The sequence below is a fragment of the Salmo salar genome, chromosome ssa07, assembly GCF_905237065.1.
Source record: "Salmo salar chromosome ssa07, Ssal_v3.1, whole genome shotgun sequence".
Taxonomy (NCBI): domain Eukaryota; kingdom Metazoa; phylum Chordata; class Actinopteri; order Salmoniformes; family Salmonidae; genus Salmo; species Salmo salar.
Genome location: NC_059448.1, coordinates 50,230,579 through 50,244,323, shown reverse-complemented (window position 1 = coordinate 50,244,323; position 13,745 = coordinate 50,230,579). Strand labels below are relative to the sequence as shown.

General features: G+C 45.4%; 1 protein-coding gene across 1 annotated transcript in view; it reads right to left on the bottom strand.

Moving 5' to 3' along the window:
- The window catches only part of anks1b (ankyrin repeat and sterile alpha motif domain containing 1B), a 323,994-nt gene that overhangs the window by 232,304 nt on the left and 77,945 nt on the right, over positions 1-13,745 (bottom strand). Inside the window, 1 exon segment of the mRNA XM_045722208.1 lies at positions 1,665-1,817. Within this exon segment, the coding sequence (XP_045578164.1) occupies positions 1,665-1,817 (153 nt within the window).

Genomic DNA, 13,745 nt, shown 5'->3' with positions numbered 1-13,745 from the left:
GGAGGAGAGGGGAGGAGAGGAGGAGAGGAGAGAGGAGGAGAGAGGAGGAGAGAGGGAGGAGAGGGGAGGAGAGAGGAGGAGAGGGGAGGAGAGGGGAGGAGAGAGGAGGAGAGAGGAGGAGAGGGGAGGAGAGAGGGTTCAAGCCCAGAGGACATGAGTTCCAAGATCTAAATGTGTAGTTATTTGATACAGGCCCTTGTCTGTTACTACAGTATTACATACAATATTGTTTTCAGACCGTCAGGACCACAAGCCACGTCAGGACCAAACGTATGTGGACACCTGCTCGTCGAACATCTCATTTCAAAATCATGGGCATTAATATGGAGTTGGTCCCCCCTTTGCTGCTATAACAGCCTCCACTCTTCCGGGAAGGCTTTCCACTAGATGTTGGAACATTGCTGCGGGGACTTGCTTCCATTCAGCCACAAGCGCATTAGTGATGTCGCGCACTGATGTTGGGCGATTAGGCCTGGCTCACAGTCGGCATTCCAATACATCCCAAAGCTGTTCGATGGGGTTGAGATCAGGGCTGTGTGCAGACCAGTCAAGTTCTTCCACACCAATCGACAAACCATTTCTGTATGGACCTCGCTTTGTGCATGGGGGTATTGTCATGCTGAAACAGGAAAGGGCCTTCCTCAAACTGTTACCACAAAGTTGGAAGCACAGAATCGTATAGAATGTCATTGTATGCTGTAGTGTTAAGATTTCTCTTCACTGGAACTAAGAGGCCAAGCCTGAACCATAAAAAACAGCCCCTAGACCATTATTCCTGCTCCACCAAACTTTACAGTTGGCACTATGCATTGGGCCAGGTAGTGTTCTCTTGGCCTCCGCCAAACCTAGATTCGTCTGTCGGACTGCCAGATGGTGAAGCGTGATTCATCACTCCAGAGGACGTGTTTCCACTGCTCCATAGTCCAATTGCGGCGAGATTTACACCCCTCCAGCCGACGCTTGACATTGAGCGTGGTGATCTTAGCCATGGAATCCCATTTCATGAAGCTCCCAACAAACAGTTCTTGTGCTGAATTTGCCAACAGAGGCAGTTTGGAACTCGGTGGTGTTCCAACCGAGGACAGACGATTTGTATGCGCTACACGCTTCAGCACTCGGCGGTTCCATTCTGTGAAATTGTGTGGCCTACCACTTCGCGTCTGAGCCGTTGTTGCTCCTAGACATTTCCACCTGACAATAACAGTACTTATAGTTGACTGGGGCAGCTCTAGGAGGGCAGACATTTGATGAACTGACTTGTTGGAAAGGTGGCATCCTATGACGGCACCATGTTGAGTCACTGAGCTCTTCAGTACAGGCCATTCTACTGCCAATGTGTGTCTATGGAGATTGCATGGCTGTGTGCTCAATTCCTTACACCTGTCAGCAACGGGTGTGGCTGAAACAGCCGAATCCACTAATTTGAAGGGGTGTCCACATACTTTTGTATATATAGTGTATTGTTGTAGTTCTGAACTAGCACAACTAATGAAACTAGTCAAAGTCTCTCTCACTATCAAATGCATTTATAAAACACTTTTAAACTGTCACAAATTGCTTTGACAGTAACCCGGCCTAGACCACAGAGAGCAAGCAGAATCAGAGGCACATTGGTTTGGGAAAACTCTGTAGAAAGAAGAAACCTTGCTCAGGTCCATCCTCACCTGAAGTCGTCCGTAGAGCGCGGCCAGGTCCAGGGGCGTCTCGTCACGGCTATTCCTCATGGTGGGGTCTGTCAGCTCCTTCAGTAGGATGGACACCACCTCAGAGTGGCCGTACTGGGCCGCACAGTGCAGCGCTGTCTCCCTCTCATGGTTCTGTAAACAGGGGGGAACAACTGTCTGAGTAAACAAACAATGTATCGCTTCACGATATGGACCCATCTATTATGTTGACCTCATGGACTGTGAGTCCTTGCATCCACAGCTCCATCTATTATGTTGACCTCATGGACTGTGAGTCCTTGCATCCACAGCTCCATCTATTATGTTGACCTCATGGACTGTGAGTCCTTGCATCCACAGCTCCATCTATTATGTTGACCTCATGGACTGTGGGTCCTTGCATCCACAGCTCCATCTACTGTGTGGGACAAACTCTAGTGTCACACATACCGTTTACCAGAGGATTCTCCTGAATCTCCAGGGCAGTGTTCTTCTCTTCAACCCAATTCATCTGTCCCAGAACTGCCCACAGTAGCCTTCTACCCCCCCTGCTGTCCGTCTATGGTCAGTGTAGCCTTCTATCCCCCCTGCTGTCCGTCTATGGTCAGTGTAGCCTTCTATCCCCCCTGCTGTCCGTCTATGGTCAGTGTAGCCTTCTACCCCCCCTGCTGTCCGTCTATGGTCAGTGTAGCCTTCTATCCCCCCTGCTGTCCGTCTATGGTCAGTGTAGCCTTCTATCCCCCCTGCTGTCCGTCTATGGTCAGTGTAGCCTTCTACCCCCCCTGCTGTCCGTCTATGGTCAGTGTAGCCTTCTACCCCCCCTGCTGTCCGTCTATGGTCAGTGTAGCCTTCTATCCCCCCTGCTGTCCGTCTATGGTCAGTGTAGCCTTCTACCCCCCCTGCTGTCCGTCTATGGTCAGTGTAGCCTTCTACCCCCCTGCTGTCCGTCTATGGTCAGTGTAGCCTTCTATCCCCCCTGTTAACAGTCTCTGTCAGGGATGGGCAACTGGCACCCCTCCTTTTATTAGTCACTCTCACTCAGATGCCATATAAAAAATGGCAAAATGTGTACAATTGCAGGGGAGCTTCTAAAATGTTTTGCTCGCAAGGTGAGGGAGGGGGGACCATTGCCCATCCCTGGTCTATGGTCAGTACCACACAACCACCACACAACCTCCTTGTCAGGGCACTCTATAGCATACAGGGCAGTACAGAGCACAGCCGTACAGGGCAGTACAGAGCACAGCCGTACAGGGCAGTACAGAGCACAGCCGTACAGGGCAGTACAGAGCACAGCCGTACAGGGCAGTACAGAGCACAGCCGTACAGGGCAGTACAGAGCACAGCCGTACAGGGCAGTACAGAGCACAGCCGTACAGGGCAGTACAGAGCACAGCCGTACAGGGCAGTACAGAGCACAGCCGTACAGGGTAGTACAGGACACAGCCGTACAGGGTAGTACAGAGCACAGCCGTACAGGGTAGTACAGAGCACAGCCGTACAGGGTAGGACAGGACACAGCCGTACAGGGTAGGACAGAGCACAGCCGTACAGGGTAGGACAGAGCACAGCCGTACAGGGCAGTACAGGACACAGCCGTACAGGGTAGTACAGGACACAGCCGTACAGGGTAGTACAGAGCACAGCCGTACAGGGTAGGACAGAGCACAGCCGTACAGGGTAGTACAGGACACAGCCGTACAGGGCAGGACAGAGCACAGCCGTACAGGGCAGTACAGGACACAGCCGTACAGGGTAGTACAGAGCACAGCCGTACAGGGTAGTACAGAGCACAGCCGTACAGGGTAGTACAGAGCACAGCCGTACAGGGTAGTACAGAGCACAGCCGTACAGGGTAGTACAGGGCACAGCCGTACAGGGTAGTACAGAGCACAGCCGTACAGGGTAGTACAGAGCACAGCCGTACAGGGTAGGACAGAGCACAGCCGTACAGGGTAGTACAGGACACAGCCGTACAGGGTAGGACAGAGCACAGCCGTACAGGGTAGGATAGAGCACAGCCGTACAGGGTAGGACAGAGCACAGCAAAACAAAAAGGAATGATTGGTTCCACAAGCATGCTGTTGATACTGAATACCACACACACACACACATATATTTACACATACATATATACATATACACACACACATATATATTTACACATACATATATACATATACACACACACACATATATACTCACACACATGCACCACATACACACACACTCTCTCTGTTCTCTGTTTCTCCCTCTCACAGACAAACACTCTCAGACACTCACTCCCTCTCACACAGGCACATCAGGGTTCATTGTGGACACGAGATGGAATGGAAAATTATGTACTGGTTCAATTAAGAGAGGAAACATCCTTTTCCTCCTAATTCTGGGTGTGTAGTGTGTGGGTGTGTGTGTAGAGTGTGTGTGTAGTGTGTGTGTGTGTGTGTGTGTGTGTGTGTGTGTGTGGTCTGTGTGGGAATCCCTAACTGTAATACAATCCAGCGTTGGGAGAATAGAAAGAAGGGGGAACAGGCTAATCTAACTAACTGTACTCTGGGTCACTGGATCTGGGCATGGGAACACAGCACATTCACACACGCACGCACGCACACACACACACACACACACGCACATACGCACACACACACACAGGCATGCATGAACGTACAGTACCAGTCAAAAGTTTGGACACCTACTAATTCAAGGTTTTTTCTTAATTTTTTAGACATTGTGGAATAATAATGAAGACATCACTACTATGAAATAATACATATGGAATCATGTAGTAACCGAAAAAAAGTGTTAAACAAATCAAAATATATTTGAGATTTGAGATTCTTCAAATTAGCCACCGTTTGCCATGATGACAGCTTTGCACGCTCTTGGCATTGTCTCAACCAGCTTCATGAGGTAGTCACCTGGAATGCACTTCAATTAACAGGTGCCTTGTTAAAAGTTCATATATTGAATTCATTTCCTTAATGCATTTGAGCCAATCAGTTGTGACAAAGTAGGGGTGGTATACAGAAGATAGCACTACGGAACTTTGAACATTTCTTTAAGTGCAGTTGCAAAAACCATCAAACATTATGATGAAGCTAGCTCTCATGAGGACCGCCACAGGAAAGAAAGACCCAGAGTTAGTTCATTAGAGTTAACTGCACTTCAGATTGCAGCCCAAATAAATGCTTCACAGAGTTCAAGTAACAGACACATCTCAACATCAACTGTTCAGAGGAGACTGTGTGAATCAGGCCTTCATGGTTGAATTGCTGCAAAGAAACCACTACTAAAGGACACCAATAAGAAGAAGAGACTTGCTTGGGCCAAGAAATACAAGCAATGGACATTAAGAACTGTGGAAATCGGTCCTTTGGTATGATGAGTCCGATTTTTGGTTCCAACCACCATGTCTTTGTGAGACGCAGAATAGGATGATCTCTGCATGTGTGGCTCCCAACGTGAAGCATGGAGGAGGTAGTGTGATGGTGTGGGGGTACTTTGCTGGTGACACTGTCAGTCATTTAGTGAGAATTCAAGGCATACTTAATCAGCATGGCTACCACAGCATTCTGCAGCGATACACCATGCCGTCTGGTTTGCGCTTAGTGGGATTATCATTTGTTTTTCAACAGGACAATGACCCAACACACCTCCAGGCTGTGCAAGGGCTATTTGACCAAGAAGGAGAGTGATGAGTGCTGCATCAGATGACCTGGCCTTCACAATCACCCGATCGCAACCCAATTGAGATGGTTTGGGATGAGTTGGACCGCAGAGTGAAGGAAAAGCAGCCAACAAGTGCTCAGCATATGTGGGAACTCCTTCAAAACTGTTGGAAAGCATTCCTCATGAAGCTGGTTGAGAGAATGCCAAGAGTATGCAAAGCTGTCATCAAGGAAAAGGTACACAAACACATACAGTGGGGGAAAAAAGTATTTGATCCCCTGCTGATTTTGTACGTTTGCCCACAGATAAAGGATCAGTCTATTCTTTTAATGGTAGGTTTATTTGAACAGTGAGAGACAGAATAACAACAAAAAAATCCAGAAAAATGCATGTAAAAAATGTTATAAATTGATTTGTATTTTAATGAGGGAAATAAGAATTTGACCCCCTCTCAATCAGAAAGATTTCTGGCTCCCAGGTGTCTTTTATACAGGTAATGAGCTGAGATTAGGAGCACACTCTTAAAGGGAGTGCTCCTAACCACAGCTTGTTACCTGTAAAAAAGACACCTGTCCACAGAAGCAATCAATCGATCAGTTTCCAAACTCTCCGCCATGGCCAAGACCAAAGAGCTCTCCAAGGATGTCAGGGACAAGATTGTAGGCCTACACAAGGCTGGAATGGGCTACAAGACCATCGCCAAGCAGCTTGGTGAGAAGGTGACAACATTTGGTGCGATTATTCGCAAATGGAAGAAACACAAAAGAACTGTCAATGTCCCTCGGCCTGGGGCTCCATGCAAGATCTCACCTCGTGGGGTTGCAATGATCATGAGAACGGTGAGGAATCAGCCCAGAACTACACGGGAGGATCTTGTCAATGATCTCAAGGCAGCTGGGACCATAGTCACCAAGAAAACAATTGGTAACACACTACGCCGTGAAGGACTGAAATCCTGCAGCGCCCGCAAGGTCCCCCTGCTCAAGAATACATATACATGCCCGTCTGAAGTTTGCCAATGAACATCTGAATGATTCAGAGGACAACTGGTGAAAGTGTTGTGGTCAGATGAGACCAAAATGGAGCTCTTTGGCATCAACTCAACTCGCCGTGTTTGGAGGAGGAGGAATGCTGCCTATGACCCCAAGAATACCATCTCCACCATCAAACATGGAGGTGGAAACATTATGCTTTGGGGGTGTTTTTCTGCTAAGGAGACAGGACAACTTCACCGCATCAAAGGGACGATGGACAGGGCCATGTACCGTCAAATCTTGGGTGAGAACATCCTTCCCCCAGCCAGGGCATTGAAAACGGGTCGTGGATGGGTATTCCAGCATGACAATGACCCAAAACACACGGCCAAGGCAACAAAGGAGTGGCTCAAGAAGAAGCACATTAAGGTCCTGGAGTGGCCTAGCCAGTCTCCAGACCTTAATCCCATAGAAAATCTGAGGAGGGAGTTGAAGGTTCGAGTTGCCAAACGTCAGCCTCGAAACCTCAATGACTTGGAGAAGATTTGCAAAGTGGAGTGGGACAAAATCCCTCCTGAGATGTGTGCAAACCTGGTGGCCAACTACAAGAAACGTCTGACCTCTGATTGCCAACAAGGGTTTTGCCACCAAGTACTAAGTCATGTTTTGCAGAGGGGTCAAATACTTATTTCCCTCATTAAAATGCAAATCATTTTCTAACATTTTTCACATGCGTTTTTCTGGATTTTTTTGTTGTTATTCTGTCTCTCACTGTTCAAATAAACCTACCATTAAAATTATAGACTGATCATTTCTTTGTAAGTGGGCAAACGTACAAAATCAGCAGGGGATCAAATACTTTTTCCCCCCACTGTACACACACATGGGCACGTACAGTATGAACATACATACTATTCCGGACCCCCCTTTTTCACTGCTATTGCCTTCTTTCCCCCTAGCTCTGAAACAGCATACCCCCCTGGAATATTCTCTTCAGACATACACACTCCCCCTCTCCTACCACTTTTGTGCCTCTCAGTACATGCCTGCTCTCTCTTCCCTCGAGAGCTATGGCATTCCCCTCTTCCTCTCCCCATCCCTCTTTAATTTATTCCTCTCTGCAGTACAGTGGAGGGAAGGAGAGTGAGAGAGCACGAGAGAGAAAGAAAGAGAGCAAGAAAGAGAGCGAGAGAGGGAAAGAGAGAGCGAGAGAGGGAAAGAGAGAGCGAGAGAGGGAAAAAGAGCGAGAGAGAAAGAGAGAGCGAGAGAGAAAGAGAGAGCGAGAAGAGAGTGAGAGAGAGAGAAAGAGGGAAAGAGAGAGAGAAAGAGGGAAAGAGAGAGAGAGAGAAGAGAGGAATAGAGAGAGCGAGAGAAGAGAGGGAAAGAGAGAGAAAGAGGGAAAGAGAGAGAGAAGGATAGAGAGAGAACAGTGATGAAAAAAAAGGTAAAAGACACAAACCCACACAGTAAACACATACTGACCGACGCAGGGGGCAAAAACACTACAGCCTGCTACAGCACTGCGCCTGACAGGCCAATCAAACACTCCGTTTCCCCTTCAATCCCCCCTCCTCCCCTTTCTATAGTGGAATCTTCCAGAACAGAACTGTGCGCACTGCTGATACAGAGAGGGTGGAATAGAGACAGGGAACCGTCACTCCATGTTGTCAAAGGAAGCCAATATATTTCCATTAGCTCTGACAGCTTACCGATATCAGCCAGCAGACAGCACATTATTGCTGAATGAGCTGTAAGCAACAGCCACCTGCTGCTAATAACACACCAATACCTGTCTGTCATAATGTGTGCTGCTAATAACACACCAATACCTGTCTGTCATAATGTGTGTTGCTAATAACACACCAATACCTGTCTGTCATAATGTGTGGTGTTAATAACACACCAATACCTGTCTGTCATAATGTGTGCTGCTAATAACACACCAATACCTGTCTGTCATAATGTGTGGTGCTAATAACACACCAATACCTGTCTGTCATAATGTGTGGTGTTAATAACACACCAATACCTGTCTGTCATAATGTGTGTTGCTATTAACACACCAATACCTGTCTGTCATAATGTGTGCTGCTAATAACACACCAATACCTGTCTGTCATAATGTGTGTTGCTAATAACACACCAATACCTGTCTGTCATAATGTGTGCTGCTAATAACACACCAATACCTGTCTGTCATAATGTGTGGTGTTAATAACACACCAATACCTGTCTGTCATAATGTGTGGTGCTAATAACACACCAATACCTGTCTGTCATAATGTGTGGTGCTAATAACACACCAATACCTGTCTGTCATAATGTGTGCTGCTAATAACACACCAATACCTGTCTGTCATAATGTGTGCTGCTAATAACACACCAATACCTGTCTGTCATAATGTGTGTTGCTAATAACACACCAATACCTGTCTGTCATAATGTGTTCTGCTAATAACACACCAATACCTGTCTGTCATAATGTGTACTGCTAATAACACACCAATACCTGTCTGTCATAATGTGTGGTGTTAATAACACACCAATACCTGTCTGTCATAATGTGTACTGCTAATAACACACCAATACCTGTCTGTCATAATGTGTTGTGTTAATAACACACCAATACCTGTCTGTCATAATGTGTGCTGCTAATAACACACCAATACCTGTCTGTCATAATGTGTTCTGCTAATAACACACCAATACCTGTCTGTCATAATGTGTGGTGTTAATAACACACCAATACCTGTCTGTCATAATGTGTTCTGCGAATAACACACCAATACCTGTCTGTCATAATGTGTTCTGCTAATAACACACCAATACCTGTCTGTCATAATGTGTTGTGTTAATAACACACCAATACCTGTCTGTCATAATGTGTGCTGCTAATAACACACCAATACCTGTCTGTCATAATGTGTTCTGCTAATAACACACCAATACCTGTCTGTCATAATGTGTGCTGCTAATAACACACCAATACCTGTCTGTCATAATGTGTGGTGTTAATAACACACCAATACCTGTCTGTCATAATGTGTTCTGCTAATAACACACCAATACCTGTCTGTCATAATGTGTTCTGCTAATAACACACCAATACCTGTCTGTCATAATGTGTGGTGCTAATAACACACCAATACCTGTCTGTCATAATGTGTGTTGCTAATAACACACCAATACCTGTCTGTCATAATGTGTGTTGCTAATAACACACCAATACCTGTCTGTCATAATGTGTGGTGCTAATAACACACCAATACCTGTCTGTCATAATGTGTTCTGCTAATAACACACCAATACCTGTCTGTCATAATGTGTGCTGCTAATAACACACCAATACCTGTCTGTCATAATGTGTGTTGCTAATAACACACCAATACCTGTCTGTCATAATGTGTTCTGCTAATAACACACCAATACCTGTCTGTCATAATGTGTTCTGCTAATAACACACCAATACCTGTCTGTCATAATGTGTGCTGCTAATAACACACCAATACCTGTCTGTCATAATGTGTGGTGCTAATAACACACCAATACCTGTCTGTCATAATGTGTGTTGCTAATAACACACCAATACCTGTCTGTCATAATGTGTGCTGCTAATAACACACCAATACCTGTCTGTCATAATGTGTGTTGCTAATAACACACCAATACCTGTCTGTCATAATGTGTGCTGCTAATAACACACCAATACCTGTCTGTCATAATGTGTGTTGCTAATAACACACCAATACCTGTCTGTCATAATGTGTGTTGCTAATAACACACCAATACCTGTCTGTCATAATGTGTGTTGCTAATAACACACCAATACCTGTCTGTCATAATGTGTTCTGCTAATAACACACCAATACCTGTCTGTCATAATGTGTGTTGCTAATAACACACCAATACCTGTCTGTCATAATGTGTGGTGTTAATAACACACCAATACCTGTCTGTCATAATGTGTGTTGCTAATAACACACCAATACCTGTCTGTCATAATGTGTGTTGCTAATAACACACCAATACCTGTCTGTCATAATGTGTGTTGCTAATAACACACCAATACCTGTCTGTCATAATGTGTGTTGCTAATAACACACCAATACCTGTCTGTCATAATGTGTGTTGCTAATAACACACCAATACCTGTCTGTCATAATGTGTGTTGCTAATAACACACCAATACCTGTCTGTCATAATGTGTGGTGCTAATAACACACCAATACCTGTCTGTCATAATGTGTGCTGCTAATAACACACCAATACCTGTCTGTCATAATGTGTGGTGTTAATAACACACCAATACCTGTCTGTCATAATGTGTGGTGTTAATAACACACCAATACCTGTCTGTCATAATGTGTGCTGCTAATAACACACCAATACCTGTCTGTCATAATGTGTGCTGCTAATAACACACCAATACCTGTCTGTCATAATGTGTGGTGTTAATAACACACCAATACCTGTCTGTCATAATGTGTGTTGCTAATAACACACCAATACCTGTCTGTCATAATGTGTTCTGCTAATAACACACCAATACCTGTCTGTCATAATGTGTTCTGCTAATAACACACCAATACCTGTCTGTCATAATGTGTGCTGCTAATAACACACCAATACCTGTCTGTCATAATGTGTGTTGCTAATAACACACCAATACCTGTCTGTCATAATGTGTGTTGCTAATAACACACCAATACCTGTCTGTCATAATGTGTGCGTTGAGGCTTAGTACACGGATGTTATACATTGTTGTTCATATCATTCTATGAATGCTAAAATGCTCAAAACTAGCTGTGTGATTTGTGGAACGCATCACAACTAGCGATGAATCTTATAGTGAATGTATGTGATGCAGTTATAGAGCCTATCGATGAAATACTGGACAGTCAATGATCAGAAACTATTTTGCTTGTTCATTTTCACTGCAGCCTGTTCTCACACAGAAACATACAAGTGTATAGGCATACACACACACAGAATCCCCCACTCTCTCTCACACACACACAGAACTCCCCCCACACACACACACACACACACACACACACACACACACACACACACACACACACACACACACACACACACACACACCTTAGCTAATCTACAGAAGGATAAGTACACAGCTAGAGGCGTGTAAATAAACAGGTAATTTCAGGCTATCCCTGGGAAGATGAAATCAGAGGGCGGTGGGACAAGTGTGCTTGTTTGAACAGCCACTGTGTAACCAGCGATCTGTCTGAAAGAACCCCAGGCACCGTTTACTCTGCTGCATAGCATTATCGCTAACATTCACATTAACATACAGGAGGAGCTAGGTAAACAAACTAGGCAAAACATTAAAAAGTGTGTGTGTCTGTGTGAGTGACAGAGGGGGTGTGGTTCTGTGGGGGTGGTGGTGTGTTTCTGTGTGTGTGTGTGTGTGTGTGTGTGTGTGTGTGTGTGTGTGTGTGTGTGTGTGTGTGTGTGAGTGACAGAGGGGGGGTGGTTCTGTGTGGGTGTGTGGGTGTGTGTGTGTGGTCTGTGTGAGTGACAGAGGGGGGGTGGTGTGTGTGTTGTGTGTGTGTGTGTGTCTGTGTGAGTGACAGAGGGGGTGGTTCTGTGGGGGGTGGTTCTGTGTGAGTGAGAGAGGGGGTTCTGTGTGTGTGTTCTGTGTGAGTGAGAGAGGGGTGTTCTGTGTGTGTGAGTGAGAGAGGGGGGGGTCTGTGTGTGTGTCTGTGTGAGAGAGGGGGGTGGAGAGAAAGAGAGTGAGATGGAAAAGAGAAATGAAGATGAGAGTTTTATAAAGACAGCTTTGATAGGCAATAGACTGAGGGAAAGAGAGAGAGAGGCAGGAGTGAGGAACAAAGGGAAAAAGAAGAGCAAGACAGAAAGAGAGAGACGGAGAGAGAAGCCCTCTTGTGGCTAACACTTCACAGCCAATTGACCCATCTCTCACTCTCTCTGGCATTAGCACTGGGAGAGAGAGATCCTCCACACACTATATCCTTGGATGGGCACAGCCTCACTGTTTTTAATAGAGAGGGAACTTTCACACGTTCCCAGTATTCCAGAAAGCTATTTGCCAGGAAGCATATGGTTCCATTTAAAAACACTGCGGCAATGTTCAACACACACACCCCACAGGCAGTAACCTCAGCTCACACTCATGACCTCTGACCTATGTCATGGCTCAAAGAGAGGGCAATGTTGCACCTGGTGAAAGGCTGGAGGTGTCCCCTCTTTAGGTATTTATCCCCCTATAAAAGGTTACAGCAGCAGTCTAGCGTACTGATGTGTCTTAGCTTATTTTTGTTGTTTGGGTCTAATTGTGTTGCTGTCCTGGGGCTCTGTTTGTGAAAAGAGTCCCAGGACCAGCTTGCTTATGGGTTCATCTCTCTGTAGGTAATGGCTTTGTTATAGAAGGTTTGGGAATCGCTTCCATTTAGGTGTTTGTAGAATTTAATGGCTCTTTTCTGGATTTTCATAATTAGTGGGTATCTGCCTAATTCTGCTCTGCAGGCATTATTTGGTGTTACACGTTGTACAAAGAGGATATTTTTGCAGAATTCTGCATGTAGAGTCTCAATTTGGATTTTGTCCCATTTAGTGAATTCTTGGTTGGTGAGCAGACCCCACAACCATGAAGGGCAATTCCCCCTCCCTTCCTTCCTCCCTCCCCCTGGGAGTTGTTTGAGTGTTTGGTGTGGAGGGCTCTGTCCTAACTTGTTTTCTTGATTCTGTCCTTGGATTTTTCTTTCCATTTTTCTTTTCTATAGTGGAGGGTTAATGCACTAATTGGGTGGAAGAGGACAGAGTTTTAGTTTCCTGGGGTTTGGAAGGTGTGGTGTGCGTGATGGCTTCTCAGCCTAGCGAGGAGGAGATGCTGTCGATACGGCATGGATTCAGGTGTGTTCCTGAGAATGGAGTTAAGATGGAGGAGGTTGTGCTCGCGGTCGGTGAACAGGTAGGAGCTGAATTTATAAATTCCGCTTCCAGAATTTGGTGGGTAGGCTCATTGCTAGTGGAATATTTGTAAAAGGTGTGTTGGTGCCAATTTCGCCTCCTTCTACCACTTCGACAAGGGTGGTAGTCGCAAATTTGCCTCCGTTTATTACGGATGATCAAATCAGGAAAGATCTGAGTTGTTTTGGTAAGTTTGCGGTTTTCGTGTACTGTCGGCAGGTTTTCAGGCAGATGCCGTTGGGGACCCCTTCGAGATAAAATCCCATTAACGGGATTGGTTGGCCAACAACCAGTGAGATAGCACGGCGCAATTATTTTTTTTTTTAAATCTCTAAATTAAAATTCAAGTATTATACGGCATTTTAAAGATACTCTACTCGTTAATCCAATCACATTGTCCGATTTCAAAAAGGCTTTACGGTGAAAGCAAAAGATTAGATTAATTTAGGATAGCATATTAGCAAAAAAAATAAAAAATCTTTTC